At 43.0% G+C, this 18,382-nt stretch overlaps 1 protein-coding gene across 2 annotated transcripts in view; it reads right to left on the bottom strand.

Annotated features, from left to right (window-relative positions):
- The window catches only part of LOC106746094 (bumetanide-sensitive sodium-(potassium)-chloride cotransporter), a 28,272-nt gene that overhangs the window by 2,109 nt on the left and 7,781 nt on the right, over positions 1–18,382 (bottom strand). For both annotated transcript variants that reach the window (XM_014622302.1, XM_014622301.1), the window contains exons 2-17: positions 16,537–17,024; positions 5,282–5,441; positions 5,111–5,206; positions 4,599–4,790; positions 3,958–4,134; positions 3,696–3,841; positions 3,089–3,388; positions 2,283–2,508; positions 2,070–2,191; positions 1,861–1,996; positions 1,569–1,780; positions 1,243–1,484; positions 967–1,115; positions 490–817; positions 248–402; positions 34–139 (exon numbers count right to left, since the gene is read on the bottom strand). In XM_014622302.1, coding sequence (XP_014477788.1) covers positions 34–139; positions 248–402; positions 490–817; positions 967–1,115; positions 1,243–1,484; positions 1,569–1,780; positions 1,861–1,996; positions 2,070–2,191; positions 2,283–2,508; positions 3,089–3,388; positions 3,696–3,841; positions 3,958–4,134; positions 4,599–4,790; positions 5,111–5,206; positions 5,282–5,441; positions 16,537–16,806 — 3,017 coding nt within the window. In that variant the 5' untranslated portion in view covers positions 16,807–17,024. The remainder of the gene's footprint in view (positions 1–33; positions 140–247; positions 403–489; positions 818–966; positions 1,116–1,242; positions 1,485–1,568; positions 1,781–1,860; positions 1,997–2,069; positions 2,192–2,282; positions 2,509–3,088; positions 3,389–3,695; positions 3,842–3,957; positions 4,135–4,598; positions 4,791–5,110; positions 5,207–5,281; positions 5,442–16,536; positions 17,025–18,382) is intronic.

Below are 18,382 nucleotides of genomic sequence, written 5' to 3'. Positions count from 1 at the left end.
CAATAAGTCGTCGTGACATAAGCGGATACTCACATAACGACCAAGTTAGCCTCCATGGAATTCTCCAGCAGCAGCTCTCGCAAGCGGAGGTGTCTGTTAGTTTTCTCCTTCATCGCCATGAGTTCGGAATCTTTAATTTCTACAAGAAAATCACAATTAGCTCACGTGACACTTAGGACGAAGAATGTTTCATCGACAACACGCCTGATGCTCTATTATCACAAATTCACCGGAAGAAAGTTCATACCGTCCTCAGAATTTTTCGAATTCGTCGACTGCTGGAAATCCGCTATCAACGAGTCGAAGAACGTTTTCGTGCTGGCTTGCGCCGGTTTCGAGACATCCGGTATCACCTTCAGGGCGGAATAGTCGATTCGGAATTTCGACAGAAGACTCGCCATGCTATAGAAATTTAAGCGACCGTTAATCATCGAAGACGATACCGCGCTGCTGTCTAAAGATGGAGAAGTTCTCACCGGACCAACTTACTTTCTCTGCTCGTACTCTAATTCAGAATTCTTGTTGGCAAGAGCGAAGACCCTCAATTTGCTGTTCGACCAATTACGCCTGGTGCTGATGATGTAAGGCAACAAGAGCGTCAGGCCGCCGTCGTCGTACAGCCACCATACGTCGATAGTGCCCTTCTTATGCTTTCGTTGGAACTTGGTTACTACGTTGAGTATGTCTTTCGCGATCGGCACTATGTTCGGTCGAGTTTCGCGCTGTTCTTCGGACGACGCATTCGGGTACTCGTTGATCGTCTTCGAACGCCTTGGCGCGGGACTGCCGGGTATTGATATATCCGAAGTGCTGCTAGCTGCAAAGATTATTGCTTATTGTTAGACATCACACTTTTCGTAAAAAGAAAGGAGAGGAGAAAAGCAAGATTAAGACTGATCTCTCGCTGCAGTCATCTTGTTTGGTGACATCAGAAGCGAGAGAATATTTCTCTCATTTTTTATGCACCTTGGCTGAGCTGCGAGAAACTCTGATTGCCCGGTATCGACGTAGGCGCTAATTTCTTCGAGTCCTCGACGTCCCCGACAGCCGTGCTAGAATCCAAGCCGTCCTGAATCCGCAGAAGCGCCACCGCAACGTGCATATCCAGAGCTTTGCTGCAAGACAAGACGAGAAACATTGATGAGAATTTCAGCAATCCCTGCGGGACCGCAAGTTTCCCGTCGACGAAGTTCACTCAAGCATGGTATAAACCGCACGGGAAAAACACGCGGGGCTACTTACTGCATGACGTTAAAGTACATATTCAGGTTCTCCCGAGGACAGGAAGCCCAGTCTTGCTTGTAGCCCATCAGCAGGATGTTGGGTCTCATTTTGCCCAGTCCGGCGGCCTGCAAGAGAGAAGTAGCACCGTCTTGGAAGCTCGCGCCGTCCACCAGCGAGTAGAACGCCTTGACTTTGTTCGCCCTGAACCAGGAGGTGCAGTTCGCCACCATACTACTGCGCGTTTTGTACGATATGGGCGTCTGAAAGGCACGACGCGAGAATTAGAACGTAGATGCTCCGTGAAACTGACGAACTCGCGTTAATGAGAATCGATATGACGATACCTCGATGATGTGGGCGCAAATAAATAAGCTCTGATGTTTGGTGATATGATGAGCGAAGTCAACGAGCGACGATCTCGCGTTGGGCGCGCCGGTGAGCACCAGGAGCTGCGGCTTGTAATTTTTCACGTGCTCCTCCACCCGGTCCAGCTGCTGCACGGCGGTCAACGCGTTATTGTATGTCTGGGCTTGCGTGGTCGACCCCCAATTCACATCTGCGGCATATTTCAAAGAAGAAGAATGAGTTCTCGTCTCTTGTGATGTCGTGAATAAAGTGTGTTCTCGTTGAAATTACCGGGTTTCCTGTATTGTACTATTAAATACAGCGCTAAAACTACGCATAACGTTATCAAAGCCGTCCACCATGAGATCAGGAACATCACAGAAACGCAGAGGATAGCACCGGCGAGACTGAGCCACATGTTGTAATACTGAAACAAAATGATGTAATAGTAGTAAAAATTATTCAACGCGAGAATACATCTCTGGGGACGCGTAATGTACCTTGAAGGTCGGTCTCCATCCGATCGGCTTGGCCAGAGAAGCGTGGAAGGTGCTGAAATTGATGAGAGTGTACGCAGCCAGGAAGAAATTGGAGATGAGCGGTGCAATCGCGTCCAATTCACCTGCGAAGAGGAAGTCATTTTCAGATTTTCACATATTTCCAAAAAGAAGAAGTTTCTCTCTTTCTTTGTTTCGGATTGGTTTGTCACTTACCGATCAGGATGAAAGCGACAGCGATGACGAAAGTGAGGAAATAACCACGAATCGGCTCCTTATCTTTATCGCCGCTAAACCACGCAATTCCCGGATACAGTTTGTCAAGACACAGCGCTTGGAATACCTTCGGCGCCGAGACCAGCGATGCTAAGGCACTTGAGAGCGTTGCGGCGAAGCAACCGGCATAGATGAACGGGCCGAAGCCGGAAACCAATTGGATCACCTACAATACGAATTACAACTTGAATCGTTTACTTTCATTTCGCGTAAAATATTGTATCTTAGTAAATTATAATCGTTAAAACTCCTGGTCTCTCGCTGTAGTAGTATCTTGTTTGATAATGCCGGAAGCAAAAAACGCGTGCCCAAAATATTTGCGAAGCACGTTTAAACCAAAGAGTGTGTCTATAAAATAACACACGTGATCGATTAAATGTATATCTGTAAAATATTCCAAAACTTTCCCTTTTGTTTTAACAATCAATAAATAATCGTAAAATTAACATACAGCCTTCTTAGTCAATCTTTTTTTACGATTCTGTCACGTTAATTTTACGGCTGTTTATTGAGATTGTTGAAGTAAAAGGAAAGTTTTCAGGTTATCTTATAAATATGTTTAATCGATCACAAGTGTCATTCTGCGGACGTATCTTTTTATTTCAACGTATTCCACAAGAATTTTGGGCACATATTTTCTTACTTCTGACGTCATGAGTCGAGATGGCTGTGACGAGGAAACAGGAGCCTTAAGTCAATTGATAACTTTGCTCGACTGGTATCTCAATGAATAATTGTGCAAGCACCTCGGCGCTGTTTTGGCTGCCGTATTTACATCCTGCAGTGCAGTTAAAATCCGTCCCGTATATGCTCCAGGTGCGATTGACGACCTCGTCTGCGGGAACCGTGCTGTTTTCGATCGAGGTATCGTTGTCTGCGTCAAGCAGAGTCGTAAGAGTACTGTTATACATCGTCCACAGATCGGTAATATTGCCGGTTGCGTCTCGCATCACAGTAGCTCCAACCATAAGCGCCATTATCAAGTACGACAGCGACGTCAAGAGTATCGCCAGCAACGTACCCTTCGGTATCGCCGTTTGCGGATCCTGTCAGGATCAAAGTAAAATTCAAAAGCGAAAGCTTTAGCGCTCGTATCACAATTTCCGCAAATGCCTGCGTGTTACGTCGCAATAATGACAGCGAATCTAGAGAGAGACTAGGCGCGTAAATTTCGCTATCGGACATCTGACAGGAAAATTTCTCGCAGGAAGCTTCGATCGAGCATGCAAAGTGGACGAGTAATCAAACGGGCGGTAATTGCGCCCTGCGTGAATCACGCAATGATGCCGCGAGAGAGTTAACGATATTTTAACGTGTGTAAATATCTCCCATAAGACGAAAGGACTAAATCACCTTCAAGTCACCGGATATATTCGCACCTGCCAGGATACCTGTTGCCGCTGGGAAGAAGATGGCCAAGACTGAAAAAAAATTATGTTTCACGTCTTTGCCGTCTTTGTACCTGTAGTCCGGATACAAATTCTCCTTGAATAATGCCCCTGCAAATGGTAAAGCGACACGCAATTAATACACTTGAACATCTCTCACGTTTACCGTGATAATCGCAAGAGGTGTGATACGTGATGCTGATGGCTGAACATCGGTGACACATTACCGTTGTACCCGATGAAACCTTTAGCCCTCTCCACCTCGCTCTTGGGACCGACGAAAGTGCCGATCATGAAGTCGGCAATAGCCACGAGGAGAATTATCAGTAAGCCTATCTGGGCCTTCGCCTCCCACTCCAGGCCCACTATCACGATCAGTAGGAGCACGACGATCGTTATGCAACCTGCAAAGGTCCAAGTGCGATACGTTACTCACGAACTTTTCAGTGGAGCCTGTACAGCTTTATAATTACAATATCTTTATTTAGCAAACTATGATGTTTCTACACAGAAAAAATTCAGTTTTTGCAACTGAACAGAGACCGGATAAAAGCTCGGTGACGAGAAATGATACTTCTGTTGCCACGATCGAGGACATTTGTGTGAATATTCGGCTGTAGTAACAATTTGATTTAATTAAATAAATAATCATTTGATTCGGTTTATAAAAATTCTTTTTTTCCGATTGAGACGACTGAGAGCAAAAGAAGAAATCTCCTATAGGAATCTTTCTGTGTTTATGACTAACTTTTCATCTGGCCCCCGGCAACGAAAAATTTAATCGCACCAATAGAATTGTTTAATTCCTACGTGCGATACTAGAAGAAAATTGAGACGAACGAAGTTCTAAAGTTAGAATGACACGAACCTATGATCCTGATGTCGTTGGTGTGACAGTCGTTTATGCAGATGCTGTAGGACTTGAGACAGTCCACCATGCTTTCGCAAAAGCCGACCACATACATAGAGCAGGCAACGGCATTCGCCAAGGAAAAGATGAGGCCTATGGAGCCACCGAACTCGGGCCCTAATGATCTGGAAATCATGTAATATGTTCCACCTGCGAAAAGAAAGGAACAAGACGATGTAATCGATCACAGTAGCCGCTGCCGATGCATACGATATTGTCGAGACGATTCATGTTATGTGTAAACAATTGTTCGCTCATCAAGATATTAATTAACCCGAGACGCGCGGAGAAATTGATAAGAAGGCGAATCGCTTTTATTTTTCCTCTTTCTCTCCCCCCACCCCCCTCCCTCTCTTTCTTTCTCGCGCTCGTACGTTTTTGGAAATATTCTTGGGCAATGTGGCACGTAACGCGTTCTTTTCATTATTAATAATTTATTCCACGGAATTATTTCACGCTCTGTTTCATACCTCCTTTGATGAGACCGTTCGTGCTGATAGCCGACATCGACAAAGACGTGATCGTCGTGACTACCGTCGTCGTGAGGATCAATAAAATAGCTTGGCCTGCAATGTCGACGTTAATGTCAAGAATTTAATTAAGCCGAGAAAGATGAGACTCGACAACAACGTGGTACTTACCGACTCCGGTCTGCGCTACGACCCAAGAGAGTCGCAAGAAGAGCATCACACCCCAGATGTTGAGGAGGCATCGCATCAGTACCCCTTGGATCCATCCGAACTTCACTCTAGCCGGCGTGGACTTCATGTGTGGGATGGTCAAAGTGTGTGAGCCCGAACCCTGAGGACAAATCGATCGTTAGACAAACCTCAGTAATCAGAGAATAATTTTGCTCGTTGCATAAACAACGTATATCTCACAGTTTTTTCCCTCGTAAAAGAGAAATCATTTGCAAGCAGGAGAAGCGAAGACAGAGAAATAAAGAGAGAGAGAGAGAGAGAGAGAGAGAGAGAGAGAGAGAGAGAGAGAGAGAGAGAGAGATTATCACTGTTAATATTATTATTTACCTTATTTCTTCGTTTATTATTATCACAATTATTAACTTTGAATGATTGAATGTAAAAACAATTAACACATTCTCTAAATTTCTGGGAGTGACCTCACTCCAGGCGAGCACAGTAAATTACTAGCTACAAATATAATGAAAATTGAGAATGCTGAAGAGAGCTGACAAGTAGCCGAAACGTTTAATTGTTAGGCGTGTGTGACGAGATAGTCACTCTAAAATAAATAAACTTTGCTATAAAATCAGCAGTGCGGCTGTTATAAACCAGACGCATCTATGATTGTACTATTAATAAAGAGGGAGAAGTCTACCGGATGAATTCGTATCTATAGGAAGTCTCGAGATTCAGAGGGACTTTCCCGAGGTGCGTTGCGACACGAGAGGCCGCGACGTGAGATGCGGCTATTTCTCCATGCACATCGCGTATCACGTAATCGTCCGCATAAAGGATCCGGACGCGGCTTGCGCGTAATTATGCGAGGAATTATGCCAGCGCGCCGGGATGATGATGTCTTCATCAATCCGATGAGTAATTGACGTGGTGACGCGACAGGCTTCAAGGTCGGGACTTTAAACGAATCCGAACGATTTCTTCCAGATGGCCAGACGCGTTTATCAGATGAATGCGTTGGCAAAAGAGAGAGAGAGAGAGCACGATGTGAAGGCTTTCACGATGTTTTCATGGATACAGGCCGATCATCGAGAGAAATCGCGCGAGCAAGCGGGCCCCCTTGAACGTCTCTAAATCGGAATTTAGATTATCGAAGGAGGCATTGAAGGTGATTCTGGTCTGCAGGAAGGGTCGCCAATCGGCCAATGAAGACTAACGATTTACGTAACCGACGCCTCACGCGCCGCGCGCCGCTCGGTGTTGAGGAACTCTTGGCGAATAATTGCACGTGCGAGAGACGACCTCGCGAGCATGCGAGGTCGCTCACTCGAAAGCTGGAAGTGCGCTCGCGACATCGTTTTCTGAAGGAAACCGCGGATTTACCGGCCACGGTTCGGGAGATATCGACGTATCGGCGATTAATTACTTCCGCGTAGGATGAAACGACCGCGGAAGCTTTAGAGGAAATGGATGAGTAATCGATTAATTGGATCGAACCTCTTAAAATGTCGGCGCTAACCGGGCTGAAGTAAACACACCGAGAGGAATATTTTTGGGATCTATAATCGCGTAAGTGAGAGAGAGAGAGAGAAGGAGAAAATTATTTAAATTAAAAATTCAATTGTACCAACAGAATTATTTTTTTCCGAGCAGAAGAGGATATAGCTGAGGTCGGATATGACTGCAATGTTAGTGGAATCTTTCTGAGTGCACGATGACGTTCTTGAAGAATCAATTTTGCATAATAACTCACTTCGATCGGCCGGCTAATTAATAACAGGAATCAAACACGATCAATTGCCTCCAGTTGGCTTTTGATTGTCACTTGGAAAACGTTTCGACGTATTCCGATTCTCCGCATTCACGTCTACCTTTATGAGCCATCTTCTCGGACGGACGATTATCTCATCCCATTATTTCCCGTTACTTCCGCCAATATCTTGCCTCGGACTCCGGATTGCGCACGAGGCCACGCGGTTCAAAGCTGGAAACGTGTTCGTGACACGCACCTTGTCAGTCAAAAGCACGAAGTTTTTGACAGCAGAAATCGTACAAGTAAGCATAATTGCGATGGCCAAACAAGTACGACACCGAATATACGATTTTCAGCCTTATGCTCACGGAAGAAAAGTCTCAGTTGCTGCAACTGAACCAGATAAAAATTCAATGATATTAAAAGAAAATTCGGTGACGAGAAATAATACCTCTGTTATCGCGACTGAGTAGTTTGATTCAATAAGTAGGATTATTTGATTTCTTAAACAATAAATATCTTTACGTCAAATAACATAACATATTCTCTTGTATTTTCATTCAAACATTAAAATGTTTGCGAATGTATATATATATATATTCCTCTAAATAATGTTTTTTTTTATCAAGCAACATAGTTTATTCTAGTAAAATAACTATATTTTCATTGAAACAAACTTATATATTTGATATTAAATTATAATGTTTATATTAAATATACTCAAGTTTCTCAAATAAACACATACTAAATCGAAAGAAGTCTTTTTCTCTTTCTCTTTCTCGGTGTACAACCGAATTTTCGTCCAGTCTTTAGGAAAAATTAAGTCACACCTAAAGGAGTGTTTTGTCCGAGCTTTGTGAGCGTAAAGTCGAAAATCGTTCACTCTCAGTCTAAGAAATGGCCAGGCATTTGTGACTCTGTACACGCGAATTGCGAGCGACAGTCACGCACTTAACGCACACACGTACGGAGCGTAAGTGGGTTACGATGGTGTGCGACACCGAGGAGAATAGTAAAGGTGTTCCGTCTCTATCTCTCTTTCAATAGAGGTGAGTCTTCTCTCACGCATTATCTCGTGTGCGTATCTTTTATACGCACGACACGGTCAAATAATCTATGCGACACACGCTTAACCGTGTTGTCGTCCGCTTCGCGATGCGATTTGGAGCACGCGTTTTGTTGGACCCATTGACACCGTCGCGAGATGTAAGCTAGCTATGTATCTATCGAGATGCGAACGTGAACTCGCGATTGAATCGGTCTGATATTTTAAGCTCTCGCGATGGATAAATACTTAATTTGACTGCCAAATTAGCGCCGCGTCCTTCATGGATCTTTCTAACACAGATAGAAATCATCAACCTTCCAATTATCATTGAACGATAAGTTATAAAAGGAGGAATTGGTGCTGGTAACTTCTGTAATTACACATTATTAACTTAATTGGAGTTTGGCGAAAGTCATGCTAAATTAGGTTCGTGTGTGACCAGCAACGCGCATGTCCGGCTCGCGAAAGCGCAACGTCTGGGAGTCGCAACTTCAACGCGAGCAGTTCACAGGAAGAAGAAAAAGCGGAAGAGAGAGAGAGAGAGGACGAAAAAATTTCCACGTCGTCGCTGGCTTTTTTGAAATGTGCCATTCGCCGGCATCACCGCGTCGTCACGCGCACGAATTGTGGTCGTCGCAACCTTCCGCTGTTTGCACATTAGCCGACGTAATTATACCGCGCGCACCCGGAAATCCTTTATAATGACGAGTGTCACGGGATTCGATTAAGGAACCGTATTTTTCGCGGCGCGGCACTCGCAAAGCCAACATACAATGTTTAACATCGTTGAGCGTCTGTATTAGAAATCAGTCTGACGTGTCAACGATAGTAAGCCGATTATTTGCATAGAGACAAAGCCGTTTCGCGGTGTTCCGCCTCTGCCCGGCTTTTGCCGAACGGCGGAACTGCCGTTTGCCGGCGCGCTCGGAGTTAATATGTTGGTACACGCGATCCGCCGACGAGCTTTTCTTATTCGGCGCGATACGAAACGGGAGGGAATTGCGAGCGAAAATTTTGCTTATCATTATTTGCACCCGAGTCCCATTCACATTCAGCTTTAATTAACGTCAGATTCTTATCACGCAGGACACACGCGGTGACGCACGTCCGAGAACGCGCTCGCGTGGTGCGTCTCGTTCCTCCTGAAAAAAATAAAAGCGAGAAACAAAAACGGAAATCTATCAGAGAATTTTTGCAAACGAAGATGAGCGGGGGATTAAATCATGATGTATCGCTAGTTTCAGGCAGAGCGCGACTCTGAAAGAAATCCCACTAAAATTATAATCATTTTCGGGCTCAATTATATCTTCTGATTTTATTATCAGTAATTATAAGTGTTATCATCACACTAACTATTTTTAGTTTACATGAAACGCTAATCCGATTTAGTAACAACTATACGCGGAAAAAATTTATTATCACTTCGAGACTCGTATTCTCGTATATAAGCAGGAATATATTATCTTGTATAAAACTTGCTTACATGAAGAAATTCTATATAATTTCACTAAAAATATCGTATACTTGTTATTTAAGAATAATTTTTATGAACTGAGAGGAAATAAATATTAGATAGTAAAAACGAAGAAAAGGAATATCTTCAAACTGATACAATTCTTAGTTTGAAATGATGCTAAACTCCTATAAAAGTTAAAATTACATGGAAACAAAATTAGTATCAATTTAAGACTCATTCTCATATATAAGCAAGAATATATAATATTTTTACGATTTTACAGAAATCGATTTATAGTGGGGATTGGTTAAAATTGCTTCGGGTGAACAGAAACGAATCACAGGAACTGTAACTACGATTTGTATTAAATCGGATTATCGTTGCCGTGTAAAACGTAGTCAAAAACACTACAGTATGGCTTATTAAAAAAATAATTCTCCCGATTATAATTTTTTCATTTATGTGATTCTAATTATAAATACCAAAAATTTGATTCTTAGTGTAACGACACTCAACGACATACTTAGCGCGACTAATTGCCTTTTTTTCTCTCTCTTTCTCCGCACGATCCAGAATGTGTCGTAAGAAAACGCTAATTACAGCCGATTAACAACGTCAAACCTACTTAACTGACCTGAAAAACCGCGACGCTTCTGCGTCGCGTTAATTACAATTAACAGCTCAGTTACGACTAGGAATGCGAGGGCTTGTTTAATTATCGTTCGGCTGGTGTAACACGTGACGGGCGTCCGTTTCATCCTGCCAAGTGCAGAATTCGCGGATTTAGATTCCCCGCACGGGGGGAATTGATTCCTCATGTGGAAATTACGCCGTGTTAGCGACACGTGCGCGAAGCAGCGCGAGTAAACAGGAGGAGAGGTCGTCTCGGGGTATTCGTCATCGTTTCAAATGATGCTTTAATTGTCCGTGTGGACGTGAGGGTCTTCACTTTGACCCGACAGTTGCGGACCGCGGAGGGGCTCACGATGATTTCACACACGTACACCGTGCAATTCCCTCCTTCCTGCCCCACCTGGCCGGCCCGCTGGAAAACTTGCTCGATTGCATTAATGAAGCATGACTGACGGGGCGCGCAACATCTGTTGCATAAATAATACAACTTTGCGCGTTCGGGGCGCTTTCCGAATGCTGCAGATAAGCACACGCATTGCGTCATGACGTGTGCGCGTAATACATTCGCGAATTTCAACCGTTATCTGTGTCGCATATGTTCGTGACACAGAAATTTTTCGTCGTTTCTTCTCGCTCTTTTTCCTTTTTCGTTTCTCTGCGCCAGAACATCTCCCGCTCAATGCGCATGTACGAATGCAAAATGTATGATAAATGAAAATAAATTTCTCCTTGTTACTGTGTATTGCTATGTATATTTCCTCCTTTTCTTATCATATAATGTACATTGTATCAAAGCATGATTTCTTCAAATAAATGAATAGATCGATAATTTGCGCAATCACGTATTACGAACGATCACGTGCGCATCTGTCGATGCTTTTCACATTGCAAATTCAAGTATGTTATTTTAGCTGAGGTTTTCCTTGCACATTTCTTGCCGTCTTAAATCACGTTTAACACGATTGGATGTGCTAACGTATAATTGAACATGATTAAACGTTTTGAGTGATGTAACCTAAAACGGCAAGAAACATGTAAAAAGAGCTTCAGTCAATTACGTCATTTTTTGGTGTTTATAAAAAGAACACAATTGGATTTGCAGTGCAGACACGTCGAAATGTATGTTTACATCGATTATAGTTTTAAAATTTCAAAAAAAGAACCGTTTTTCCCTATTTTTCCGCGAATTTCTTCGGTTTATGTCCCGAAGGTACAAAGATTCGATTTAGAAAAATTCACGTGTGTCCGATTAAAACCCATCACATTTACTTTTTTTCTATGAAGAAGACATAAGAAATCCACAAAATCCACCGAAAATGGAGGAAAAACTGGTTTTTCCTCCGAAACTTTAAAATTATAGTATCGACACACGATGTCTCAATTATACTCGACTTATATTCGCGCACGGTCTTCGAAACACCTCGCGATTTTTTGCGCCATGCGCGCAAATATCTTATCGATCGGTTTTGCGCAATTGATTGACACACGAGACGATATTTATGCCGTACAAGGTGCGCACACCGGGCGCTACGTGAGGCTTTTTCTAAATTTGTTCAAATATAAATCTCCGTGACCCAGTATGTGCGCGCAATCCGTCTCATTCCTTTGCGTAACCGGCCGCCGCCACCGCGCTGTTCGCGCATAATTTTATCCCCTTTCTCTTTTGCAGACGCTTTTTTCAGGTGGACGCCCACTTTTGCATGGCTCTCGCTAATCGGTTCGTAGAATAGACACGTCCCTCTCACACCCGGCGAATAAATCTATTCGATCTCGCACGGCTGATTTATACGTCAATTGTTCAAGCTGATTTACAGCGCAACGTATTTCACGTTTACCGTTCAATCACGATGCTGTGATTTATCGTGAAAAGAATTGCGCTTCTCCCGACGGAAATCCACGAGGCATTCATCGCCAGACAGGAGGAGAATGCAGGCCCAGCATCTGCTATCACAACAAGGTAAAGACATTCGTTGTGGAATCATCAGGCGCATCGGCATCATTCTCGCCTGCGTCTGCGAGATGTTAGCCGCTGAGTAAACAAATTCCACCGGGTAATTTCCGCTTGGAAACGAAACATCGTGCGCGTTACCGGGGAATATACCGGCGCGATCGTAACCAGAAGTACCAAGGACAATCGGCATTCGCTTCACGCCTGGCTAATGCTTTCGGCATAAGCGTAGTCTCGGGACGATCTGCGGCTGAAGAAGGACACCACCGCGCCTTTAAAAGGCAGTGACTCTAGTGAGTCACACGTTTTCTCCACCCTTGTTCGATCGCGGGCAAAATGCGTCACGAACGCGATCGCGGGATTTGAAATTAGGACCATCTATGGAAAAATTAGTTACGTCATTGAATTGGAGGAGGAAGGACCAGGTGACGAAAACTAAGTGATAAGAAAACCTGGTTGAAGTTTGAAGCGATATTTGAACGAAAATCAGAGATGATTTTTTTTCTCGAAGGAAACTTGAATATGAAAGCAAATATATGCGAAAAATGATAAAATTGTTAAAATAAACAATTATAAGATAAGCAAAAAAAGAACAAATAATGGTCTGTTACCACGACCGAAGACATTCGTCTGCACTAGGAAAAATTATAATTATTTTCAACACCAATTATACCCTTCTATTGGTTTCAACTAGTAAGGTTATCATTGATAATAAAGTAATATTTATTATAAATGAAAAAAAATTTTTTTGAATTTAATGTACATGTTTGTTTAATATAAACAACATAATTTAATATCAAACATTATTTTGTTTCAATAGAAATATTGTTTCACTGGAACAAATCATGTTGTTCGTTCGAAAAATAATATTATTTAAAAGAAATAATATTTCGTTTTCGATAAAAAGAATTATTTTATTATATGTTAAATATTGCCCCATTGAAACACAAAAGAGTTTTTAAATATTTTTCTAACATAATTATAATGTTACTTCTTTCAAATTATGTAATGTTACTTCATATATGTTACTATATATAATGTTACTTCTTTCAAATAATTTATTGCTTGTGACAACTATTGTAACGTATTTCAGTGAAAACACACAAAAAATATGCTATTTGACGTGAAGATATTTACTGTTTGAGAAATCAAACAATCATGTTTGTTGATTAAAATATTTGGTTGTTCGTTTACTCTACTTCAAAAGAGAAACAAATTTGTTTCAATTAAAAAAAAAAATTACTAGATTCAAAGAAATCTTTCCCTGTGTAGAAAAATGGTTTTCCTGACTATGATTCTTTTACTATATATGTATAACATTACAGTTGCAAAATTCTAAATATTTTTCTCTCAGTGTATTAACACCAACGATAACAGCTGCATCCGAGAAACTTAAATTGGGCGATCCCCGCGCGATTAACGCATTATCAACGCGTGACGCGTTTAGATAGATCCTCCTAAAATATACATGTGCTCGTCCTGCGTTAGTCATTGTTAATATTTGACGTTACGCTGCACCGTTTTCGATAACGGTCTCGCATCATAAAATAGCGCGGCGACGCATTGTCACGTAACGCAAGCAGCAATAAAAATCCACACGGTAACGTTCTCCTTATTTACACGCTCGCGACTTTATCGCTCTCTCGACTGCCTCCGCGCGACACATACACACACACGCACGCGCGGTGTAGAATAATCGCGGCTAGATAAACCGGAGAAGAGTTTTCCAGCGGTTTTCCGGGGGTGAAGCGAAACCGCGGTGGCGGCGGTGACTATAATAACTGCGTCCGCGGGTTAATTGTACAATTAACAATCTCTGTAAGCGTTGTCGCGCGATGATTTACGACTCTCTTGAGCGAGCGCGCAATTAATAACACAAGGAGAACGGAGAGGCGCACTCTGACCGCGCTATACGCATCCGCCGCTGCACGTGATACCTTGAAGAAAGCGCGTAACAATAGCAAGTCATCATTTGTGGACAAGAAAAGGGGTCGAAAGCAAATAAGATTCTGTCCCGATGAATATTCACCCCCCGCGAACTTTGTGACCCGACCGTGCACTGACAGGGAAAATATTTAGTATTTGTAACTATAATCAGCATAGTGAAATAAATATAGTTAAAAAGAACCACTTTTCTAATAAGTGTTATTGTCAGTGATAATAAGCGTTTCTAATAAGTGTTGATATTAGTGATAATAACATACATACCGCTGCTATTATTTTTGAGGTTAAAATCATTAAAAAGGATATAGTTCAGACTGAAAAGAACTACACAGAAGAAAAAGCGCTGATATCAAATAATATTTATATGATCAAAGTGAAAATTGGCTGAGGAATTTTATAATAATTATTTACTTGAGTCTAGCACTTCTTTCTATATATAGTCTTCCTGTCTACAGTGTTTTGCATCGAGAAAATCGAAGAGTTGTTAATTAATTAATTCGATATAAAAAATCTTTACACGGGGAAAATTTTATATTGCAAAAATCACTATAGATTTTTGTCTCTGGGGATTACGTCGACATTTCGCCTGAATTGTCCTCCTGTTTTACATACGTTGTACTTATATTTTAGAAACTGAAATGTACAATTTTACAAAAATGTTATTCCTTAGAATTTCTCCAGAATTTATCATGTATCTCAGCAAGATATATTCTACCGAGGGTTTATTCTTACATCTCTGGAAAACATGATAACATTGGGGAGGATTTCATATGAAGAAGGAACTGTGATATTCTCTTCGTGTAATTCTCTTCGATATAATTTGTCTGAGCAACTCTCTTGGTGAAAAAGCGAATCGAAGTTCCACGGAGACGGACTCGTTCGAGGACCACGGCGAGAGAGAGTCACGTCTTTTGCTTAGCACCGCGACGCTTGTCCGCGGGATTCTGCGGGGCACGTGACTCGCTCGAGAAATGCGGGCGGGTTGCGGATTAGCAGCGGAGGCCCGTATTAATGCGGCTCGCGTTTATAATTTTAGATATTAATTCCGCGAGAACGAGGCTGGGGCGATAAGACGCGGCTGAAAAATCGAGAAACGGGTGAATGTCAGGATTACGACGCGCCGAGCCTCTCTGTCGCAAGCGACATCGAATACGCGTCGCGCATGTTATCACGAAAGATTCCCTGTGTCGCCGGCGCGTATCGATAGATTCAAGTTTATCTAACGGACGTGTGTGTGCACGTGTATGCGTCTTTCTGTTTGTCGGTCGCGTGTGCATCTGCCTTTTATTCTTGCAGCGCCGGCGTTTTCCACGTACGGCTTTCTTACGCCTCCTCGTCGGCACACGGGGGACGAATGCGCTCTTCCGAGAAGCCCATTACGCAATTCGACGCGTCGCGTTTCCGTTCGCATGGCGAATTTTTATCGGCAAATTTTTTTACACACGCGAAAGAAAACGGAAAGACAAACGTCGTTTCGCGACGTGCGTCGTTCGACAAACGAGCGCGCGCGCGCAATTCGCGCGAATTCGCGGCTTTCGTCGTGTAATCTGCGCTTCCGGCTATCATAATATATAACTTCAGACTTATCGGTGTGTCGTGCCTCATTATCTAGGCGTGAGTGCGTGAAACTTCGTCGTTTCTTCTTTCTCGTGTACGAAGCTCGCAACGACAACGACGTCATCGGATCATCCTATGAAATGCGTTATCGTGGAATTACGAGATATGTATAAATAAAGCTCAAAGCACTATCGCGATTACCACGTGTTCTAACTTGTTGTGCAATGTGCACTCGCGCGAATGCGCTCCCCCATAGAGAAACTCGATCTATCGCGCAACATCGTCCGCGATCTCTGCAACCGTTCGTGTCGCATGATTTACGAACGCGCTCGACGACCAGTGCGATTTACGACCGTGCAGTCCGGTCATCAATTAGAACCGTCCTCGTGAAAGAGAAATTGTACACGAGAAAAATCTTACTTTTTATAATCGAACAAAGACCAGATGAAAATTCAGTGGCAAGAAATATTATCTATATTACCACGACCGATTTGTACGAATATTCGGCTGTCTTAAGACTCGGTTGAGTCTACGAGAGCAATTGACCAAGTAGAAATCTCCTACAGGAATCTTCCCGTTCCTACAACCGAGTTTTCGTCAGATCTTCAGCCAACGGAAAATTCAGTTATGCCTCGGAATTGTTTCTCCGTGCTCAGCGATCGTTTAATTCCGAAGTGCTCCGCATTCAAAAAGTTAAGTATCGGTATTGTAACCCCATCCCCATATTTCCTCGGTGCAAAAAATCGAGGTAAATTTTTAGCAGTGTCGCGAAAAAAAGTAGTGCTGTCTCAAATGGTATTTGACTCACGAATAAATTTACTCGCTCACTTTGTACGCACGCGAAAGAAAGAAAGAGAGAGAGAGAGAGAGAGAGAGAGAACGAGCGAGGCGCACCTTCGGAGAAGTCATTAGGCCTCACCTTGTTGAGAAGAGTGGGATTGTGCAGCTCGTCTAAGGAAGGTCTGTGAGCTGCTTGGATGCTCATGATGTTCCTGTAGTTGTCTAACCTGGGCAAGGCTTCCCTGGTCATGTGCCTGAGAGACTTCTTCGTCTCCTGCTCGCCTAGAAGACTCGCCCGTCCTTCGAGACTGTCGACTCGGTTCACGTGAAATCTGGTTCTCCTCAAAGGATTCAATTCCACCGTCTCCGAGTCGGTGTCCACACCGTTTATCCCGTTCTCGTGTGCCATGTCTCCGTTTCTTTGTCTCTTCTTCAGCTAATAATGTTTCTTCTTCTTCTTCCTCTGGTAACACGAATGTCCGGAGAACGTGCCGCCACTCGATAGCTTGAGAATCGAGCGGCCGGACGTACAATGGCCGATCAAACGGCAATCTAATTTCTCTCCGGTTTCCTCGGGAATTTATTGATTCGTCAGGGCGGCTGTCCGATAACAATAGTCACGGCCACCTGTTGACAATCGTTAAATGTTAATGTACGCGGGACAGACATACGCGGGATAAGCAAACTTAAATATCACCTGCCCGCATTTCGTATCATATGGTAATTCTGCGCGAGCGACGTTACATATAATTGTGCAGAATTTAATTATTTTATTTTGCAATTAAAAATTTTGTAATTTAATAAACTTTGTAATTCAATTTTATAGTTTACATAATCTTGCAATTCAATATAATTATAATTCATAACTTAAAATAAGGTCGTTCTTCATGAAACGGTGCAGTTCTAAAAATACGTTTCGAGCCGAGTTTGCATTTGCAACGTGACTCAACGATGTTGCATCATAATAGCCAACACATTGAGTTCATTTTCATGATTGCAAAGTGTAAGGAAAAAGGTAGAAATAGAACTACACCGCACCCATTGCCAAGTTGAATCGTGCAACTTAATCGACCTGACATAATGTTTAATTAAGCTTAATCAAATATGCTCTGGTATCCTGGAGCAACACCTATGTCTATATTTGAGGATCGGCCGAAATATCTCGAAACGTGGGAAACAATAAAGCGCCGAGGATTTCGTTGACTGTGATAACGGACGCGATCGGGCGTATTTCTTACAAGACGTTAAATTGCCGATTTCGATCGCGATAAGAATCCCTTTGATGCGAATTTTATTTTAGAAAAAAATCACTCGCAACAATTTACACACACACACACACACACGTCTGCGCATCGCGAAAGTCAATTAAGATTCATATCGACGGCAATAACGCGATGGTGTGTATTCATGAAAAGCAATTTATCATTAATGAAGAACGATGTTCGACGCTCAAATTAACACTCAACTTTGCGGCTTATCCTTCGCATTGTTCTCCTTCTGAGAAACGACGTGGGAGGAGGTTCCAGACGAAAGATTCAGGGAGTTCAAGGTAAGAAGTCACGAGGTGGTGATCGCGGCCTTGCCGGGTTCGCAACAATTAAGTAACGAGCGTCGCGTGGGTGCGCCAATTATGAAATTACCTTTATCACCGCGGGTGGTTCGAGCGCGCGCGGATATCGTCGGTCCCTGGTGGGTTAATGCACGAGTTATCTAATTAATTCACGAACAAATTGCGCCTTTGGCGCACCGTCTTCCGCGTCCGTGACACGTCCGTGCGCGCGTTCCCACGCGAACGCACTGAGAGAAAAGATCGGCAGTTTTGATCGGAAACCGTTCAAGCAATTATCCAAACAATTTTCGGGCTTTCCATCGAAATATCCAGTTGCGACACGATACTTTACTTCGAATAACATCCGGATTTTTCTCTCAGCGTAGACGTAAGTGGCGGCGTTTCCCGGCCAACCTATTGTCGAATCATTGTCATT

Source organism: Dinoponera quadriceps, unplaced genomic scaffold, assembly GCF_001313825.1.
Source record: "Dinoponera quadriceps isolate SergipeBrazil2010 unplaced genomic scaffold, ASM131382v1 scaffold1782, whole genome shotgun sequence".
Taxonomy (NCBI): domain Eukaryota; kingdom Metazoa; phylum Arthropoda; class Insecta; order Hymenoptera; family Formicidae; genus Dinoponera; species Dinoponera quadriceps.
Note: the sequence above shows the minus strand (reverse complement) of the source record. Positions and strands in the feature narration are given on the sequence as shown.